Raw genomic sequence first — 17,754 nt, 5'->3', positions numbered from 1 at the left:
GACTGATCTGAAATCTTGTTTCATAAAAAAACATTTAAAAACCCTTATACCTCTCCCATTCAAGTATCTGCCCCATCGTCTTGGTAATGATCTCATCAGACACCTGGAACCGGTGCTGATCCAACTGTTACCACTAGAGGTGACTATAACGTAATGAGTACACACACACACACACACACACACACATATGTATAAGACAATATATCACCTTGGAAGTAAGAAGTAGGTTAACAATTTTTCTAACAATAGTAAAATGGGATTTTTTTTCTCATTTTCAAATTTCCCTGCTGTCTTTCATATCAGCAGGAGTCGTTCAGATTAGTGAATAAATTTCCTCGATCAGAACTAATTCCAAGAAGCCTACCCATCTATGTTCAGCATTGATTTAATTTATTGATGTATCTCTTCACTGCAACAAAAACAGGACACTTTGTACAGAAGATATACAGTTAAAAATAACTTACAGTTAAGTTTACCGCCCCTACTGGTGGTACTTGTGTTGATAGCACTAATCAGATCAGATTACCCCTCTGAAAAATATTTGTTTTTATAAAAATGGCACATAAAAACTTAACTAATGCATAATTGTGCAGTTAATTTAAATATGTCTGAAAATAAGTAACATGTGTTTTGAAACTGAATATAGTCTTATTCAGTTTATGTATTTTTGTCATCTTACTCAATACTGTCAATTGTTCAGTGTTGCTACGTGGTTGCTAAGGAAGCGGGATTGCTGGAAAGCCAATGACTCAATGCAATCAGATTGGCTTCTTTGGAAAGTTACCTTTTTTTTACCACTTGGCAACTTTGAATATATAGTTGATATCAGATATTTACATTCACTACAAAGAAAGACACACAGTATGACTGTCATTTTCCTGTGTTGCGTCAGTTACAATTGCCAAAGTTATTTCTATTTGCTATGTGCCAGGATAATATGAGATGATCTTTAAAGAGAATTTGCTATTGCTTTCTTCAAACTCAAAAAGTACACAAAGTACCTTGAGTAATTTGGTAAAAAGCCAGAAGACGATGTTGTAGGTTTTAATTCACATTGTTTGAGTTAAATGGTGCCACACCTCTACACATAGCACCAAGTAACACATCAATCACACTACTTCCTTGTGAAACATCAGTCAACAAGTCTGGAAGATAATTTGGGATGGTTGCAAATGCACATTAAAGTATGCTAATGCGCAAAAGGACAATGATCTTAAATCTTGAAGACACATCTTGTGGGCTCAATAAACTACGATTGATGTGTTTTGTCATCATGACCATTGTTATGTTTAAAGAGGAAAAAAAGGGGGAAACCTGCGAGATGAGAACACCACCAAGGGTGCAAGGGTGGAAGCATCATTTTTGTCTGGGTGTTTTGTTGCTGAAAGGAATGGTGCACTTCATAAAATAAATGGAATCATGAGGAACAAACATAATTAAGTATGGAAACAATATGTCAAGAAATCAGCCAAGGAAGTTAGAGCTTGCATGTATAGTGACGTTAACTTTCAGTTAAATTAGTCACAAAGTTTTAGTCTGTTGTTTGTCAATGCTTAAATACACATGCACATTTTCAAGTTTTTATTTATTTATTTTTTTTAAATCAACCAGCTGAACATTCCTTTGGGCCAGAGTACGCTATTTTTTAATAACTGCACATCATGCAGAAATGTTGTCCTCATTGCACATTATTTTATTTCCTATTCTGTTTTAATGTAGTTTAAATTCTATATTTGTGTGAATCTACTTGCTTTGATTACCTGTCACTTTGTTGCTGTTGCACCGTAATTCCAACAGTGTGGGCCAATAAAAGGAATTTCTATTCTAAAGGTTTAACGACATAGTCTCAGAAAATTTGTTGGTCGAACTGAAAAACTGTGTGAAATACTATCAGGAGAAATGGACCAGGAGGCCATTGCTTGTGGAAAGCAACTCAAAATTTGACTCAGGCACTTCTACCAAATAACGACTTCGAGATCAGAAGTCACCTTATAAAGAAAAGATGAATGAATTTAGCAAGAAAACGGCTCTGATATGTTAAGATTCCATCTGAAGATTTTACAAAGTATTGAAGATGCAGCTTAGCAGGTTAATCGGTAAAGGGTGCTGATTGAAACATAAATAATGTGATATAATGTAAAGCTATGTAGGAGTAGGACTGTCTTTTAGAGTGGACACCAGTTTTCCTCACAGAGGAACACTCGAATGAGGGTACCTAACAGGTTAAATGACTGGTAAAAATGATTCAATCTGTTTGCCTTGGAGCAAGTGTTTATTTATTTTTTGTGACTCTCCTTAATTTGTCCAGGCAGTGCTTTCACAACAACAACAAAAAAAAAAATGAATGCAGACTCTGCAAGACACCCATGCGTTTGTCTCTTAAAGTTGGGGCTGAGTGTACTGGTCGAGTTTGCAACCTTCACCAGCAGATGGCAGCATTGCACCTTTTCCTATGCACTGGTTTGAGAATCGTTTAAGCAGGAAATATTTGTGGCGCCCGTTGCTCCTGTACGAATGGACCCAAAATCCACCAAAAATGCTTGTGAGAAGCAACTCGAGGCTTTTGCCGCTGGTGATACTGTTTAAAGGGCAACTGTAGCAAATACTGGATGTAAACTTAAGTATTTGAAGAGTTTAATTGTATCTGTTTGCCTTGCAAAGTTCGTTGTGATTTGTGGTCAGTATGAAACATAATCTAAAATTGGGACCTAATGTGAAATATATAACTATATAAGAGAGGTGTTCTGAAGTGCTGAATCCAGTTCACAAAGAATTGCAGATGAAATTTAAGAGGTGAAAGGCGTTGACTGGAAAATAGATTAAATCCAACGTAAAGCCATTTAGGAGTTTGCTAAAGTGGACAGCAGCTCTCTCTTTAGAGGAAAACCCGTCTCGTAGAAATGAGCTTACCTGGCAAGTTAATTGACTGGTGAAATAATCAATCCTTCAAGTTTGCCTAGCAGCAAGTGTTTATTTTTAAGGCGTCTTCTGCTCTCCTTAATCTGCTATAAAGGATTTAGTTAAGTCGCTTACAGTCAATGCTGTGTTTCTCACCACAATTATAAATTAGATGGAGCAAAAAAATCTATGCATTTGCATCTCGAAGCTAATGCGAGGAGAGTACTGGGTGAGTTTTGAATGTTACTGATTGTGCTCTTTCCACAGTTCTATTCATGCACCATTCTTCATCAGCAGATGGCAGCATTGCAACGCATGCAGGTCTTGAACTTGATTCACTTAGGTCTTGTACATACAGCATGCACTTTGTGCAGATAAACGTCATTGCGAAGCATGTTGCATAACCCGCAGCACACAGACAATTCAATACTGAGGTACGTGCTTTACCTTTATTGTACAGTACAAAATGTTCCATTATCAGAGATCTGTCGGTGAACATTTTCGTTTTATTATTTGATGTCAAACACCCGCAGAGTTCAGTCATGAATACATAAGTCCACTTCATAATGCCTCACAAACCTGAAATAAACTAGTTAAACACCAGCAAGAATGAAAAGTTACAGTTTCTGAATGACATGACAGGAAAAAGGCACTTTTCACATTATAAAAACAGCCATACATGTTAGACAGTTAGGCGTTGTATGCAGTGACAAAACTACATTCGGATCATAACAAATAACTTGATAAGACTCTGGTATAATAGTTAATGTTGCAAATCTAAAATCTACTTTAAAGAAAAATCCAGAAAAAAAAAATCCTTTTTCCTTCAGATATGTAAATATGAAAACATAATTTCCTGTTCTTGGTACATACTTCTAAGCTTATAAAAAGAGGAATAAAAAATAATCTCATGTTACCTTTAATTTATTAAAATATATAGCTTAAGTTAATATGCATTTAAACACATAATGGATTTATAAATGTGACAAATAAACTGGTTTACAATAAACTGTTGCGCTTTTATAGGGATGTAAATATCATTTAACTTTAAAACATCAAAATAAAACCAAGAATACCCAACTGTTTATAGAAATCCATCCCAGATATAATACCCCCAGAAGGAAGGAGTGTACAATTTTCTATGCCCCAGATACGAATAAACTTTGTAATTTGAGCGTGGACTGAGAAGTGATCAGTTGTTCTTCTGAACAGAAGAGTAGTACTCCACCAACACCTTCCAGGCTTTGGGGGCCATGAAGCCATCGGGCGGGTTCTCTCCGCTCCGAGCCAGGTTCCTCATCTTGGTTCCAGAGATGAACTCGAAATCTGCATGGCTGAGAAATTAAAGAACAACAGAGGGGAAAAAAAACACGTCATTAGAAGTAAGAATTATTAGATTAGAAATAAAAACAGAAGGATGGTTTGGCTCGGTTTAAGACAAGGATTTGCGGTTTCCTGCAAAGCAATTCATATCTGCTCAAGAGTTCCATTTTCTGTCGTCTGACAACCATGAGCTTTTGTACGTTTGTTGAGATTTTATGTAAAGGATTTAAAATACCTGAAAATGAGCCACATGTTTGACTTAGGAGTATTAGGACAGACATGAATTAACAGTATGCAGGAAAATGACCTTTAAAAGATTGCACGTGATGTCACCTTTTCTATAAAGTATTATTGACTTAGGAAGCTGAATAACTAAATGTAGGTTACATTTCTCAATATATTCTTAAAACAAAATCCCAATAAAATGCATTCAATTTCAGCTCTCTTCGTGACAAAATGCGGAAAAGTTCAAGGCGGTGTGAATTGTTTTGAGAGGCACTGTTCAATAAAGTTAAATAATCTGTCTTTGCTCACCATTCCGGGCTGTAGAAGTCCATGGCCTTCTTGGTCCTGTTGTAAGCAGCGACTCTGAAGGGGATGATCTCCACAGAGGTGAGGCCGGGGGCCATGGTGAGAACCTTTCCTCCGTGCGTGGGCTCATAAATATCCTGCTTCGTCACAGGGTGAGGCATGCCGGCTGGGTCGCGGCCAACGATGTAAAAGTTAGCGCCAGCAATCATCCTGGCTCTGCAGTGCCATTGCACCTGGAAGATATCCAGACTGACAAACTCAGCCCCGACATGGCTTCACCAGCGACTGGTAATATAACCTCTGGCTGAACCTTTTCTCTTCACCTCTGTGGGTCCAGCGTACATCATGGGCGAGGGGAAGATGGCCACGATGGTGCTGGATGGGTCCAGGACGCCCTCCTCCAGGACGGCGGCGTGCTGCCTCATCCTCCAGCTCAGAGGCACGTCATCGTCTTTGGTCCAGCCCCCGAGAGGGTGGAGCAGGAGGACCGGGTTTTTGTATCCCCGATCGAGGAGACGCCGCTTGGTGTCCTGCATGAGGAGAGCGTGACCGTTGTGCACTGGGTTGCGCAGCTGGAACGCAAAAATTGCATCTAAGGAAAAAACAAACAAACAAACAAATATATATATATATATTTTAAGCATCACTAAAGCATTGCTGCACAACCTGGGAGTCAATATATTTGAAAATTATTGAGCTTATTAATAAAAGTCACAGCAATCATGCTTATCATGCTTTTTAAATGAGTTATATAGACTGTGGTCATAATTCAGCTTCAGCTTCGCACTGCATGGCGGTTAGGGTTTTTATGACTATAAACAAATCCAGCTAAATAAAGTAAACTCCAGAAATGTTGCTGTCACTGTGGCTTATTGCTCACTCTTATAAAGCTGTAAAAGGATGCAGCTCAACACGGTGTAGAGGTTAGAAACCAAATCTTTTGTTGGATGTTTATAAAAAGCGAGAAATATAAAGAAATACAGAAATATAAGCCAAGACCAATAAAAACATACTTTCAATTGTATCATTGGATAAATTATTACATTGAACAGTTTTCAGCCAGCAGTACAGGACATGCCACAGTGAATTCAAATTCAATCCAAAAATACTTTAGTGATTCCAACGGGAAATTAAATGTTGTTGAAACTCATATTAATTCAAATTCTTCAAAGAGTTATTGTAGAGAAATGAGACGTTCGTCTCATCGTTTCTCTATGATGATGCAGAACCTCACGCATCAGAGGTGCTCATGCAGGTTTACATTTACCATTTCCCTTTTTGATCCATCCCATTGTTTGTCTGAAAGGAGAGGGAAGAAACTTGGATTTCTAGTAATGAAAGAAGTTGGATGCAAAACCTCCTACTTTTATTGGCCTGTCTGGTACCGACATGTCCAAAAACCTGAATATAAACTGTTCACTTAATGACCCCGAGATGCCCGTTTATGATACCTTTCTTTAACAAGGAACTCTGGAGAGTTTTCTAGCCACCCTTATCATCTTGCATGCATTCTACTTATCAAGTATGGGAAATTTTGATAACTTCCTTGTGTCCATTTCCTGACTGACTCCCTTTACGTGAAAGGCATGTTCTTGGGTTTTTCCCATTCTGAGGAGTGGATTAGAAAAAGAGGACTCAGTCATATCACACTTGCACTAGAAAGAAATAAGAAAATCCTTGACAGTGTCAATATTATTCTGTGTCAAACGCAGCAAAGTATTTTGTTTAGGTGTTGAAATTTTTCAAATCTACACTAAGTACATCTTCCCGTCATCTACACTCAGTTGTGAGCCTAGACTTTGCCGGTACTGTATTGATTACATGTCATCAGCTCGCTGACTTATCCTCCAGAACAATAATTCAGACTTTCCAACCTGCTTGCATGTCTTTGAACTTCTGCTTGAGCTCCTTGGGTGTCAGACGGTACTGATCCAGTCCATCGTTCCATTTGATCCGCTCCAACACCTCCAGGTCGCCACCCACTAGCCAGTCACCTCCTTCCATAACCATCTGCACAATGAAAACAGATTCAAAGTAAAGCACAGCAGAACATTGACTAACCACTAACCCCTCACTAGGAGAAGGTCTCCCAGTTTGACACTGGAACTTTGAATAGTTTGGATGTTTTCTCAGTGAAAACCTTCCCAATGTCCAAACATGTGTATGATCTCTGAAGAGGTCATTTTAAATTACTGCTGGAGTATGTGTTCATGAGTTTGTTTCTCTGTAATAATAGAGTAATTTGTATTTGAATAATTTGTATTACATGGTATTGTATTACATGGCTGGGAAAAGGCCTATGCCTCCTCTAAAATGTTTCAGATCGTCATATTTTAATAATACATCCTGCTCCCAAAAACAGATAAAAGCTTTGGAGTGATCCTATCAAACTCCAGAGTTAAATATAATTGGAATGTGTGGCATGAACTTAAACAGGTTCTTCATTTTTAAAAATGTTTTTTGTAAAAGGCCGAGACAAACACTCGATGGCAAGGCAAGATTTGCCGAACCAGTTTAGGTTTAGGAGACAATCCTCTTTCCAATAGGGCCAGGTTGTTTTGGATAGTTTATTTCCATTTTAAGATTACTGCTTTCTGATCACCTTAATGTAAGGGTGCTGCGGACACGTGGTTCCCCACTGTCTGGCACAGCGTTCCTCCTTGCGATGTGCGTAGAACTCAGGATTCCTGAGGATAGCCACACGGGAGCCCTGGTACTCCAGAGCCACGGCTAGACAGCCGTCCAGCTCCTGCTTGGTCTCAGTGCTCACCGGCAGCACGATGGGAACCGACATGTTGATGGCGCCGCCTGAAACAAAGAAGAAAAATAATCAAAAAAAAAGAAGAGGTCAGCTGCATAATAACCTATTCTCGGCCTCTTTACTCTGAAACCCCTAAACTAAATAAAGTGTAATGGCCTTGGAGGTGTGTTAGAAACAACACACCCCCAAGTGTTAGAAACAATACAGAATCCTATCAAAATAAAATAAACCCACAGCAAACAAATGCTCAAGACAAATAGTCACTTGTACCCAATTTTGGATAAATGTGGAACTATTCTGGGCATTACAGCGTTAAGTTGAGAACACCTTAATGGAAATGTGGATGTATTTTAAGGAAACCGTTGATAGTTATGAGGAAGAGGAAGAATTAGATTCTGTTTCTAATAGTGCTACACATTATGAGGAGACATAAAAACCCTCACATTTCTATTTATGTAATGATTCATATTGTACTTATAGTTTTGGCTACTTAGTGTTTCAGAACTGACTACCAATGTATTCGTATGCATGACTGAGGGCTGCGTTAGAGACAGTGAACATTAGGAAGATGGTCAGCGTGGTTATCTCTCACCATCCAGCAGGTTGCCAAAGTGCAGGACCTGGAGGAACTCTCTTTCCCTCATGAAGCCCTTTAGAGGACTTGCCCAGCCTTCAGCTAAGACCTGCACCCACTGTAGATCCAGCTGAGGATGGAGAACATCAGCATTACTCAAAGACTCAAACCCCAAACAGTTTGCTGAGAAAAAAAATGTTCACTCATTCTCCAAAATATCTTGAGAGCACCAGGAGGAAAGCAGCTACTGATAAAATTTAGGTGACACAAGATACAGGTGAACTTGGTCAACAACAACAAAAACTGCCTAAGCATTGTATGTAACCACCTTGGTGATGCTGATGGTGGGCAGAGTGCTTGCGTCGGCGATGGCAAGATGCAACCTGTTTTCCGGGACAAAGAGCTCATTCACCTCCTCTATGATCTCGCTTGGTACGATGTTCTGCAGACAGTGCGGGGAGAAAGAAGAATTGTGAATCAGCAAAAGTTTGTTTCATCACTTGAAACAGTTGTAAGAACATCTGGGGATTTTTTGCTTTCAAGAGGATCTCATGAAATGCACATTCAGCGTACGTTGCGGCATACTTATCTCTTATCATAAAGACGAGTTCTCAAATAAGAAGAGCTGACGTGACTTTGATCCTTCTCTCTATCTCCCTTCTCTCCATTAAATATTTGCTTTAAAATTATTTCAGTTCATCAGACCAACAGGAACACCAAGCTAAAGAAAATGTGTAATGAAATGCCCAGTGCCATTTTTTTAATCTTATCTCTTTCCTACTAATAAACCATCTTGTACATGTTATCTGAATTCTTATCACACTTCCAAAGCCTGCTACATTAATAATGTAATATTAATTACAATTGTAGACTTGTGGTTTCATAGTTGCTTAACATCCTGTCCAGTTTTAAAACATTAGCAAACATCACTCCTTCCTCAAGCATTCCGCTAGCATTGAGTTAATGACTGGTTCCAACATCTGATTACCTCTGACAGAGAGGTAGCAGTGAGCTACCTCTTGCTCACTGCTGGAAACACCCAGCTAATAGCTTCCATAAACACAACCTGACTTTTCGCTGACATGATTTTCAGCTTTCATAAAGGGCTACAGTTCAGTTCAAAGGGCTTGCTCCAGAAATGTTTAGCAGGCTTTGCAATTTATAGAGAATATGTTGTTTTATCTGGTTAGTTCAATATGGCAGATAAGTCTTCCACTTTAAAATGTTAAAAAACATGAGTAAATGAGCTATTAATTGGGTTTTTTTTCTTCGTATAGCTGGTTTCCAACCATTTTTTGTGTTCACTTGCAGTGGTACAGATCCTTCAACACTTATTGGGACTCCAGCTAATTTGTAAAAAGGTCATAGGGTCTATTTGCCATCACTCTCCTTATTCCTGGTTGGGTCTCTCTAACCTATTATTCCCCTTCACAAAACACAGGCAGGAATACTGACATCTTCATGTCTTTTGTGAAAGGGGGTCAGGGAAGAAATAGAGAGAACGTTTCAGGCGAAAGCAACAGTAGCGTCCAAGGTTATTGTAGCACTGAGAAGATACCAGGAAAAACCCTGGAGATCTCAGTCCATAAGAGCTGAGATCCATTTCTCCTGGATCCTAGCAACAGCAAAGACCAAGCGAAGGACCGTCAGTCTCCCTGGCAGCCACCCAGGTGAACAGGGGTAGGTAGGTAGCTACAGTGCAGTTGTTACCTAATTAAATATCTCTCAGTATAACTAGGGAAAGGGAATAGTAACACGGCTGTTTAGAAGTGATATTATTGAGATAATTGCTCACTACCAGGAGAACCAAAATGTAATGTTTTCTTCTGGGGACTGGCACATACCATGTCTGACTCTTCTTGCTTGAGGTATTGACAAATATTTGATGTAAAGTACATACGTATTTCCTTGATGAATCGAGCAAATATGAATAGAGATTCATATTAGCATATGAATCTCTAAGGGTCTGTTATGGCTGCAGTTACAGCCACACCAATGTGGTAACGTTCAATCACACTACTACAATACTTCATAGTAAAATTATTTGTTTCTTTAAACAGGAAGAAACAAATAAGTGTTTACAGAGTAACAATTGGTTTTTGTTTAGAATTCTACACATCATATAACACTGTACTCTAGAATAAGTGTGCACGTTTTAGCTTGCACTGTTATATATTTTACTTGATTTAATCTTTGTTTGTTTGAGTTACCTCAGTCCCGGATGCTCCAGTCCTTCAGAGGAACAAAGAGGTGGAGAACGGGTGGAGCAAGCGTATGGAGACTGCAGCTTGGTTCATAGCACAACTCAGCATCAAGGAGGGAAGAATGGGATTTTTCTTATGTTAGTTTCAGTTAGGTTTTTGTGTCTTTTGTGTGGGTTAATTAGCCAGTATTTAACTTTGTTTTATTTAAATAGGTAGGTTTGTTTTAGGGTTTTTTTTGTCAGTTTCAGTAAAGTTTGGTTACTTTGACCTCTTTTATGAACCCATTCTCTATTATTTACCCAAGTTTGTAATTTGGGTTAAGTTAAAAAAATATATTTTTTTCTTTAACTTCAACCTGTGTCTGACTGTCCTTTTTACTGCTCGGTCCATCACAGAGTTCGTTCAGACCTGGCACTATCATCAGTTTGGATTGTGTGGATCAGTGCATTACCAGAAAGCTCTCTGCAGTGTAATCATCACTTTGCAACCTTGGTTGTAAAGTTTAAGATTGACAAATAATTATACATATTTGCCAACCAAATTTATTATTATTTAACATCAACTGCCCATTTGGGACATGAATAAATTTGAAGGCTGGATTTTAATAGTTTGTGTGAATGTTTGTGCTCAAAGCTGTTAACTTGTCCTGGGATCAGCCACATTAATGCCAGATCTGAGCAAGAGTTTAGTTTCACTCATTTAACCATTTGCTATGGTAATTTGACCCTGTTCAGAGGCCATGCATGGTCCTCATATTTTATACGTATAAATATGAGGTTTCTGTCAGGTTTTAGAGTTAAGGCAGACATTTTCCCCATAAATCTACATAGCAAATGTATATGCTATGTATAATTTTCTGTGTATACTTAACACAGCCAATTGGAAAAATCACAGTGACTCAGCAGAAAATTAAATTCCTAACTCGGAGATTTGGCTCTAAGAGTCTCTCGTGTTTACATATTTCCTTTATCAGTAACCTGTCAACCAGCAAAGCTGGGGGCTGGGAAGGAGACTGAGGGTTGACAGTAATAATTCAAGCACATCTACTTGTAGTGCGTTCATGTATGCAGGTTTGCCCACTTCTAAGAAATAAAAATCAGCACGTGACAAATTAAAGGAACATCCACACTGTCTTTTACATATTCGGCTTCTCAGAGTTTCATTGTAACAAACATAAACCAATGTGCTACAACACCAACACTCTTGCAGGATCTTATTGTTATGTCCAGATCTATTTTCTTGACTTACAGAAGTATTTAAATTAGAAACAATTCCTGCAAGACCATCTGTGCAAAAATGTTCTACACAGACATTCAAAGTTGTGCAAAAGATTAAAATCAAACATTTGTTTATGTTTTGTTTTAGAGGAGCAAGGGTTTCCTGTAATCTTTCAGACTAGTCTTGAATAGCAATTATTGTCCTAAAGTCTTGCAGCATTGTTTTCTTTTAACTTTGGTTGTTCTTCTACTCCTTTTTGTTCTGCCATCGAACTTGATGACATGCAGTGAGCTTAAAAATGAAGGAAGTGAAAAAAAGCAAACCATTTAAGGCCAAAATATCTACAGCAAATAGGTGGGGAAATTGTCCCAACCTGAGACATGCATAATGCTTCAATGGACTTCACATAAAAATATTTTAAGCTAATGAATCAATAAAACAGACAAGAGCTCAAAACAACTTTAAAGCTCTATCCAGTTGGTGTATGACTTATATAAAGGTAACACTTTTATATCTGACTTGGAACAATATATTCATGTTTGAGACTCTTATTTTGAAATGCCAAAAGAAGTAGTTCTTGAGTTGACCTGTTGTGTTGAGAATTAACTAATGAAGACTTGACTTTGACCTGTCTAACAATGCTCTGTTACATAACCATAGAAAAAGAACTCAGCACTTCTAAGTTTTTTTGTTAGACAGCATAAATATGCTGTGACTGGCTAACCATTAGCCGCTAACAGAGCTAAAGTAGACATCTGCTTCAGAGTTTTGTACTGATGCTAAACTAAAAATACCATTTTATATACGTCAAAATATTTTATGTTTGTAATTTTTTAGAGTGAACCAAGAAATTGTGTTTTGAAATGGCGACAAGCTGCTGTTGACCTAATATCAGATCTAAAATCCATTTGATGCGTCATCACAGCAGGGGTTCAGTGTTTGAGCATTTTGCCTGTTTTATATCTGAATGATTCTTAATTTATGTGGCTTAAAAACAAAGTAAACGACTTGACTGCAAATGGCTAAGCGGTGAACTGAAAATGAGTACAAAACCAACTTCAGAAAACCTAATGAATTACTGCCTAATTAGCTCATTCTCAAATATAGGCCAGGCAAGTTGCTTGAAAGCAAACACTACATAGGCAAGACTTTCACAAGATAAACATACAATGTACTTTGCATTTGAGGAATGTCTAAGTCAACACAGCAAAACCAATAAGTAATAAAATCTGGTTTGTTTGTTGAGCTAAATAATGAGTCTTTGGCTCTCTGCCACACCTTGTATTCATTCCACATATATACTGTTTGTAACTCAAAAACCCAACCACTCGTTTTCCTGTTTCAATGTTTTGTCAAACAGGCATTATAAAAAGGCTACTGACCTAATATCAGATCTAAAGTTCTCGTCGTTGGTTTAAAACATACAAAAGTCGATCTTCCGGGATCATCATGAGTGTCTTCATGCCTTAATTTTTTTAATTCTTTATTTTTCAAACGCGCCTTACATGCAGTAGCCCCTCCTTGGTTATATTTAATTTGCTTTGTGTCAACCTCAAGCACATGTTTAAACTGGGATATACATTGTTCTTCAATGTACTTATGGTGGTTCCTTGGCCACGTCCTATCTGGGAACAATGTGTGCTTACAGTAGCTTTTTTGAAGGATGAAAATGTAAGCTGTTCCTGCAGGAGTACCGTACGCTATCCAAAGGTGAGTGCTCAAGATTCTTGCTCCTCCCACCTACCTGATCCTGGAGCAGCTCCAGCAGCTGATGAATGCATTCGTTCACAGTCAGCTCTCCAGTTTTCAGAACAAGCTCTGGTGACTCTGGTCGTTCGTACTCTGAATCAATCCCAGTGAAACCTTGGAAAATATGTCAAACCACAGAAATGGTAGTTTAAGTAAACAGGGTTGTGGGTATTAGCTGTAACCAACAGATTGCAAGGCTAACATCAACAGAAAGTATTGCTAAACAGACCTTTAATCTCTCCAGCACGGGCCTTCTTGTAAAGCCCTTTCACATCCCGACTCTCACACACTTCAAGAGAAGCATGGACAAAGACTTCCAAAAACTTTAGCCCAGCACTCTCATGCACCTTCCTCGCCTCGTTACGGTCCTGTTGATGCACAGAGCACGTAGCCTCTAATTACACTCAGTTTTAAAAGTTTATTCAGTACCTATTAGTCAGAACATGGATGTGCAGAGCAATTGTTGAAATGGTTTTTAACGTTGTCGATCTGTATCCTCCTTTCCAGAATGTACATTTTACTCTATTGTCATTTTCACAAAACTTAAAGAAATAATTTCTGGAATTTTCCAATAAATGTTGTCGAAATTTTATGAAACTTTCTACGTGGAATACCTCCCCAAAGCCTACAGTTTTCCACTTCTGGACCTTCCTGAGTATTTTCAGGAAGTGGGATTTATACGTTGGGACATAAAGCGAGGTACTTTGCCAGAACCTAGTGTTCCACCTTAGTACTGGAAGGGTGAGTTCTGGAATTTACCAGCACTTTGGTAAGCTCTTTTTAAATGTGCTTTATTAATAAATTGACTTGACTTCACTTAGAAACGTGACCTCTCAGGAAAGTATGGACTGTATTATGTATTGAGCTCAGAATGTGTTCCGGGTTCACTCTTTCTCTTTCATCAAACTTTTAAGTTTAGAATAAATCTACAGGTGAGATAATGTTTCCAGCAAGTGACATTGTTGCAAAATGTTCTCTGACCTTGGTGAAAGGTGAGATGAAACTGGTAATGCAAACAAGTCCAGCGTCAGCAAAAAGTTTTGCCACTTCAGCCACACGTCGTATGTTTTCCTCCCGGTCCTCATCAGAAAAGCCTAGGTTCTTGTTCAGGCCGTGCCGAATGTTGTCACCGTCCAGTGAGTAGCATGGAATGGCGTGGGATACAAGGTACTCTTCCAAGGCAAAACTAAGAGTCGTCTTGCCAGCGCCAGACAAACCTGATAGGGATTGTTAACAGAATACATGTTAATTTAAGGAAAAAGAGAAAAATATAGAGCAAAAGGGAAGTCTACACATCAATGAACCTGTGAGCCAGATGGTACAGCCTCTGAAGCCCCCCCGAGTGCCCACAACCTGCCCTCTCTTGTTCCGACTGACGTGGTGAGCCTGGTAGACCACATTGGTTGACCTTGTGAGGTCCTAAAATTGAAAACCAGACACAAAGAGGAAGTTCAATTCGGTTCGGTGGATAGAAACTTTTCAACATTACATTAGGACATATAAGTGCTGCAAGAAACATGAAAAGGACTCAGTCGGACAGCATTTTTTCCCAAATCTAAGGCCAATCAATCCCAGTGCAGTATTTATCCACAAGGAAGTACCAGCTTAATAGCGTTTACCAGTGATCATCCATGCCCAATGACAAAGCTGAATGATTGTAGTAAGATTGGTTTTATACGCTCAACTGACAGATAATAATTGGCCGTCTTAAAGTTTGAATACATAAAGTCGTTCCTTCTTCTCAGTGGGTGGCATAAGGAGGAACAGCTAAAAGCAGACAGGATGGAGGAAGAAAACTGAGACTGATGACACAATGTGACCAGTGTGCTGCTTTCTGCCCAGAGATGATGTGGCATGGCTTGTGCCCACACAGTCAGGCCTGAGCACCAAGTCTCCCTTCGTTCCTACATACATGGGCCAACAGCCCTTACACCCAGGGCTCAAATAACCTACCATACTCCACCCTGCTCTTCCCTAACAGGACCTCACTGCTCTTCTGAGGAGATTTCCTAACAGACTCTCCTTTCACATACAAACACAGAACTGACTCTGAAAGTCCATTCCTCTGACACGTCACACAACCCAGAGTGTTCTCTCTATTAAAGGAAAAGGGAAGATTTTTCACAATGCTGATGTCAGCGTTATGAAAAATACTTTTAATTACTCTTAATCCCTGCAGTGACTAGTCATTATCTGTCTCACTTACATCATACATAATGAAAAAAATATATTTTATTGGGTGAAACTAAAAAGATGGGTATTTAAACTCCCCCCCAATTGTCTTTCTAGGCTTCCGTAGCAAGTTTTTTTTTTTTTTTTTTTTTTTTTTAAAAGCCATAGTCAGAGTTCAAGGTATGAGGCCCAGTCGAGGATATGAAGATAAATACAAACATGTCTGCACAATTATCCTATCAGTTTGGTCTTTCTTATTCATTTTACAAATTTAGATTTTGTTGAACAAACTGTGAAAATGACCCCGTTCAAGTTACTGTCCGTTAATGATTCAGAAACCAAATGTGTCACAATTTCCCACGAACAGTGACTCAGTCAGTTACAGAAGCCACAGCACAAATACAAGCTCTAATAGATTAAATAGCTGTGTCAGATAAGTTTTAGAAGAAAAGTTATCCCATCCCATCTGTGGATGCATATGGATGCATCAGCATGCTTTAATTGCATCTGCATGCCTTTCCGACTAAAATCTCAACATAAAGGCATGTTCTCGAAGCCGGCAGCATTCCTGTGCACAGTTCCACAGTGGCTTCTTTCTCTCTCTTCACAAAACACCCAATGTTAGCGGTGGGCCAGACTGACATGGATAAGTTTCTACTACAACTGGCCTATTCAGAGTCAAAGGCAATGCTGTGGCCATCACACCTGGGTATACAGTGAAGGCGTATAGAGAGCGAAATCTGCTTTACAGGAGAAAAAAACCTTTAAATGAACAGTAAAGTGTTACTGTGAAGCAAAAAAAAAAAAAAAAAACCCACAAAGAACATTTGCAAACAGGCTATCTTTGCGATGATCAGACAGACTGCAGACAGAGCACCGGGGAAAATGAGGGCATTTCCGATGGTCAGTCTGCGAAGACTGACCATCAAGTAACTTCTTCTTCGCAGAAGTTACTTGACGCATATTTTTTTTATGAGTGCCGGGCGTCTTCACAAGACATATCCAACCCTGGGACGCAACATTTATCTTGGTTTCCATGGAAATAAATCGCATTTACACAGATTTTTCTCTCGCCGTTGTCTGCATGTCTACTCACAGTACGGAGCTTTTTCACACTGGACATTTCGCACCACCGACGTACAGCTGGACACCGGCCTCGAACCGCTTCACGCGCAGAAAGACAGCCGCAGGGCCTGGATGGTCGGGGGACTTTGCAAAGTTCTTACCACGAAACTTTTTACGGCCGCCTTTAAACCGGAGGAGGTTTTTTAAAAACCGCTTTCAAGACACGTAGCAGTCGACTGGCCCGGCCCTTGGTACCTCCCTCATGCTCCGACGTCTAATATATTTGCATAATTGGCAGCTTTGCAAGAAAGAGCTCATGTAAAGGCGGAGAAAAGTGCCGTGATTTGACACGGTGCTGCTTGTCCAGCTGGATTGTGAAATTTATGAGCTGTTTGCTGGTCAAACAGTAGGCTCACGAGCGCCTTATTAAGTTGTAGTTAACAGGTCGTTCACACGAAGTGAAGTTAATAACTGATGAGGTATTTATGAATTAAAGAATAAACTAACCCCTGTAAAAGGAAGGGAATGTTCTGGTCCATCACACTTTAACCAACATGTTCTAAAAACTTTCACTTTAAAAAAAAAAAAAAAATTAATTAATTTTTTTTTTTTTACGTCTGACAGAATAACAAATCTAAAACAGACAACCATTTTCATCTTTAAAAGGTATGAAATTACAGCAGTAAAATAAAGCCCTCTAGGGTTTGCTTAAAAATGGATCTATGTCAAAACGTTCAAATGCAAATTCAAATCAATATTTAGTTTTTAATTAGATTTCAAATCCATCTTCAATCTCACACTTTACTCACTCATCAGTGTTCAGCAAACAGGTCAGTAGTCTCTTTTTTTTAACAGAAAGCTGCTCAATATGTTTCCAGTCCTAATTTGAAGCAACAGATTCTGCACATCCCAGGTTTTTGGGGAGTCTGTTAAAGAGCTGAGGGGGATAGAAATTTAATTCTGCCTCACCTGGTTCAGTTCTGGAGTAGAGAACACTAGTTCTCTGATGACCCGAGGGCTCTAAATGGTTTATATTTACAAAGCAAATTAAAAATATATTTCAGCCTAAGACCAGTATAGAGCTATAGCAGAGAAGCAGAATTTCCGAAGCAGTGATATAGCAACTCGGGCAATAAGATACATTTTCTTGGTGTTGTTCAGGACTCTTGCAGCAGCTTGCACTCTCTTACCCACTTTATTAGGCACACTTGTTTAATTGTTTGTTACCACTAATAGTCCATAACCTCTGCATTTAGGCA

The 17,754-nt window shown here is 38.9% G+C and overlaps 1 protein-coding gene across 1 annotated transcript; it reads right to left on the bottom strand.

Annotated features, from left to right (window-relative positions):
• Window positions 1–3,333: 3,333 nt before the first annotated feature.
• LOC102232461 (bifunctional 3'-phosphoadenosine 5'-phosphosulfate synthase 2-like) lies at window positions 3,334–16,766 on the bottom strand. Its single transcript, XM_005804914.2, has 12 exons — window positions 16,527–16,766; window positions 14,563–14,677; window positions 14,240–14,475; window positions 13,488–13,626; window positions 13,254–13,372; window positions 8,416–8,529; window positions 8,106–8,217; window positions 7,355–7,560; window positions 6,627–6,762; window positions 5,076–5,344; window positions 4,756–4,985; window positions 3,334–4,232 (listed from the first exon to the last, which is right to left on the bottom strand). Exons 1-12 carry the CDS (start codon window positions 16,551–16,553, stop codon window positions 4,091–4,093), a joined length of 1,845 nt encoding a protein of 614 aa, XP_005804971.1. The 5' UTR covers window positions 16,554–16,766; the 3' UTR covers window positions 3,334–4,090.
• Window positions 16,767–17,754: the final 988 nt, after the last annotated feature.

Source organism: Xiphophorus maculatus, chromosome 22, assembly GCF_002775205.1.
Source record: "Xiphophorus maculatus strain JP 163 A chromosome 22, X_maculatus-5.0-male, whole genome shotgun sequence".
Taxonomy (NCBI): Eukaryota; Metazoa; Chordata; class Actinopteri; order Cyprinodontiformes; family Poeciliidae; genus Xiphophorus; species Xiphophorus maculatus.
The sequence above is the reverse complement of the archived record's forward strand: the minus strand, read 5'-3'. Positions and strand labels throughout refer to the sequence as shown.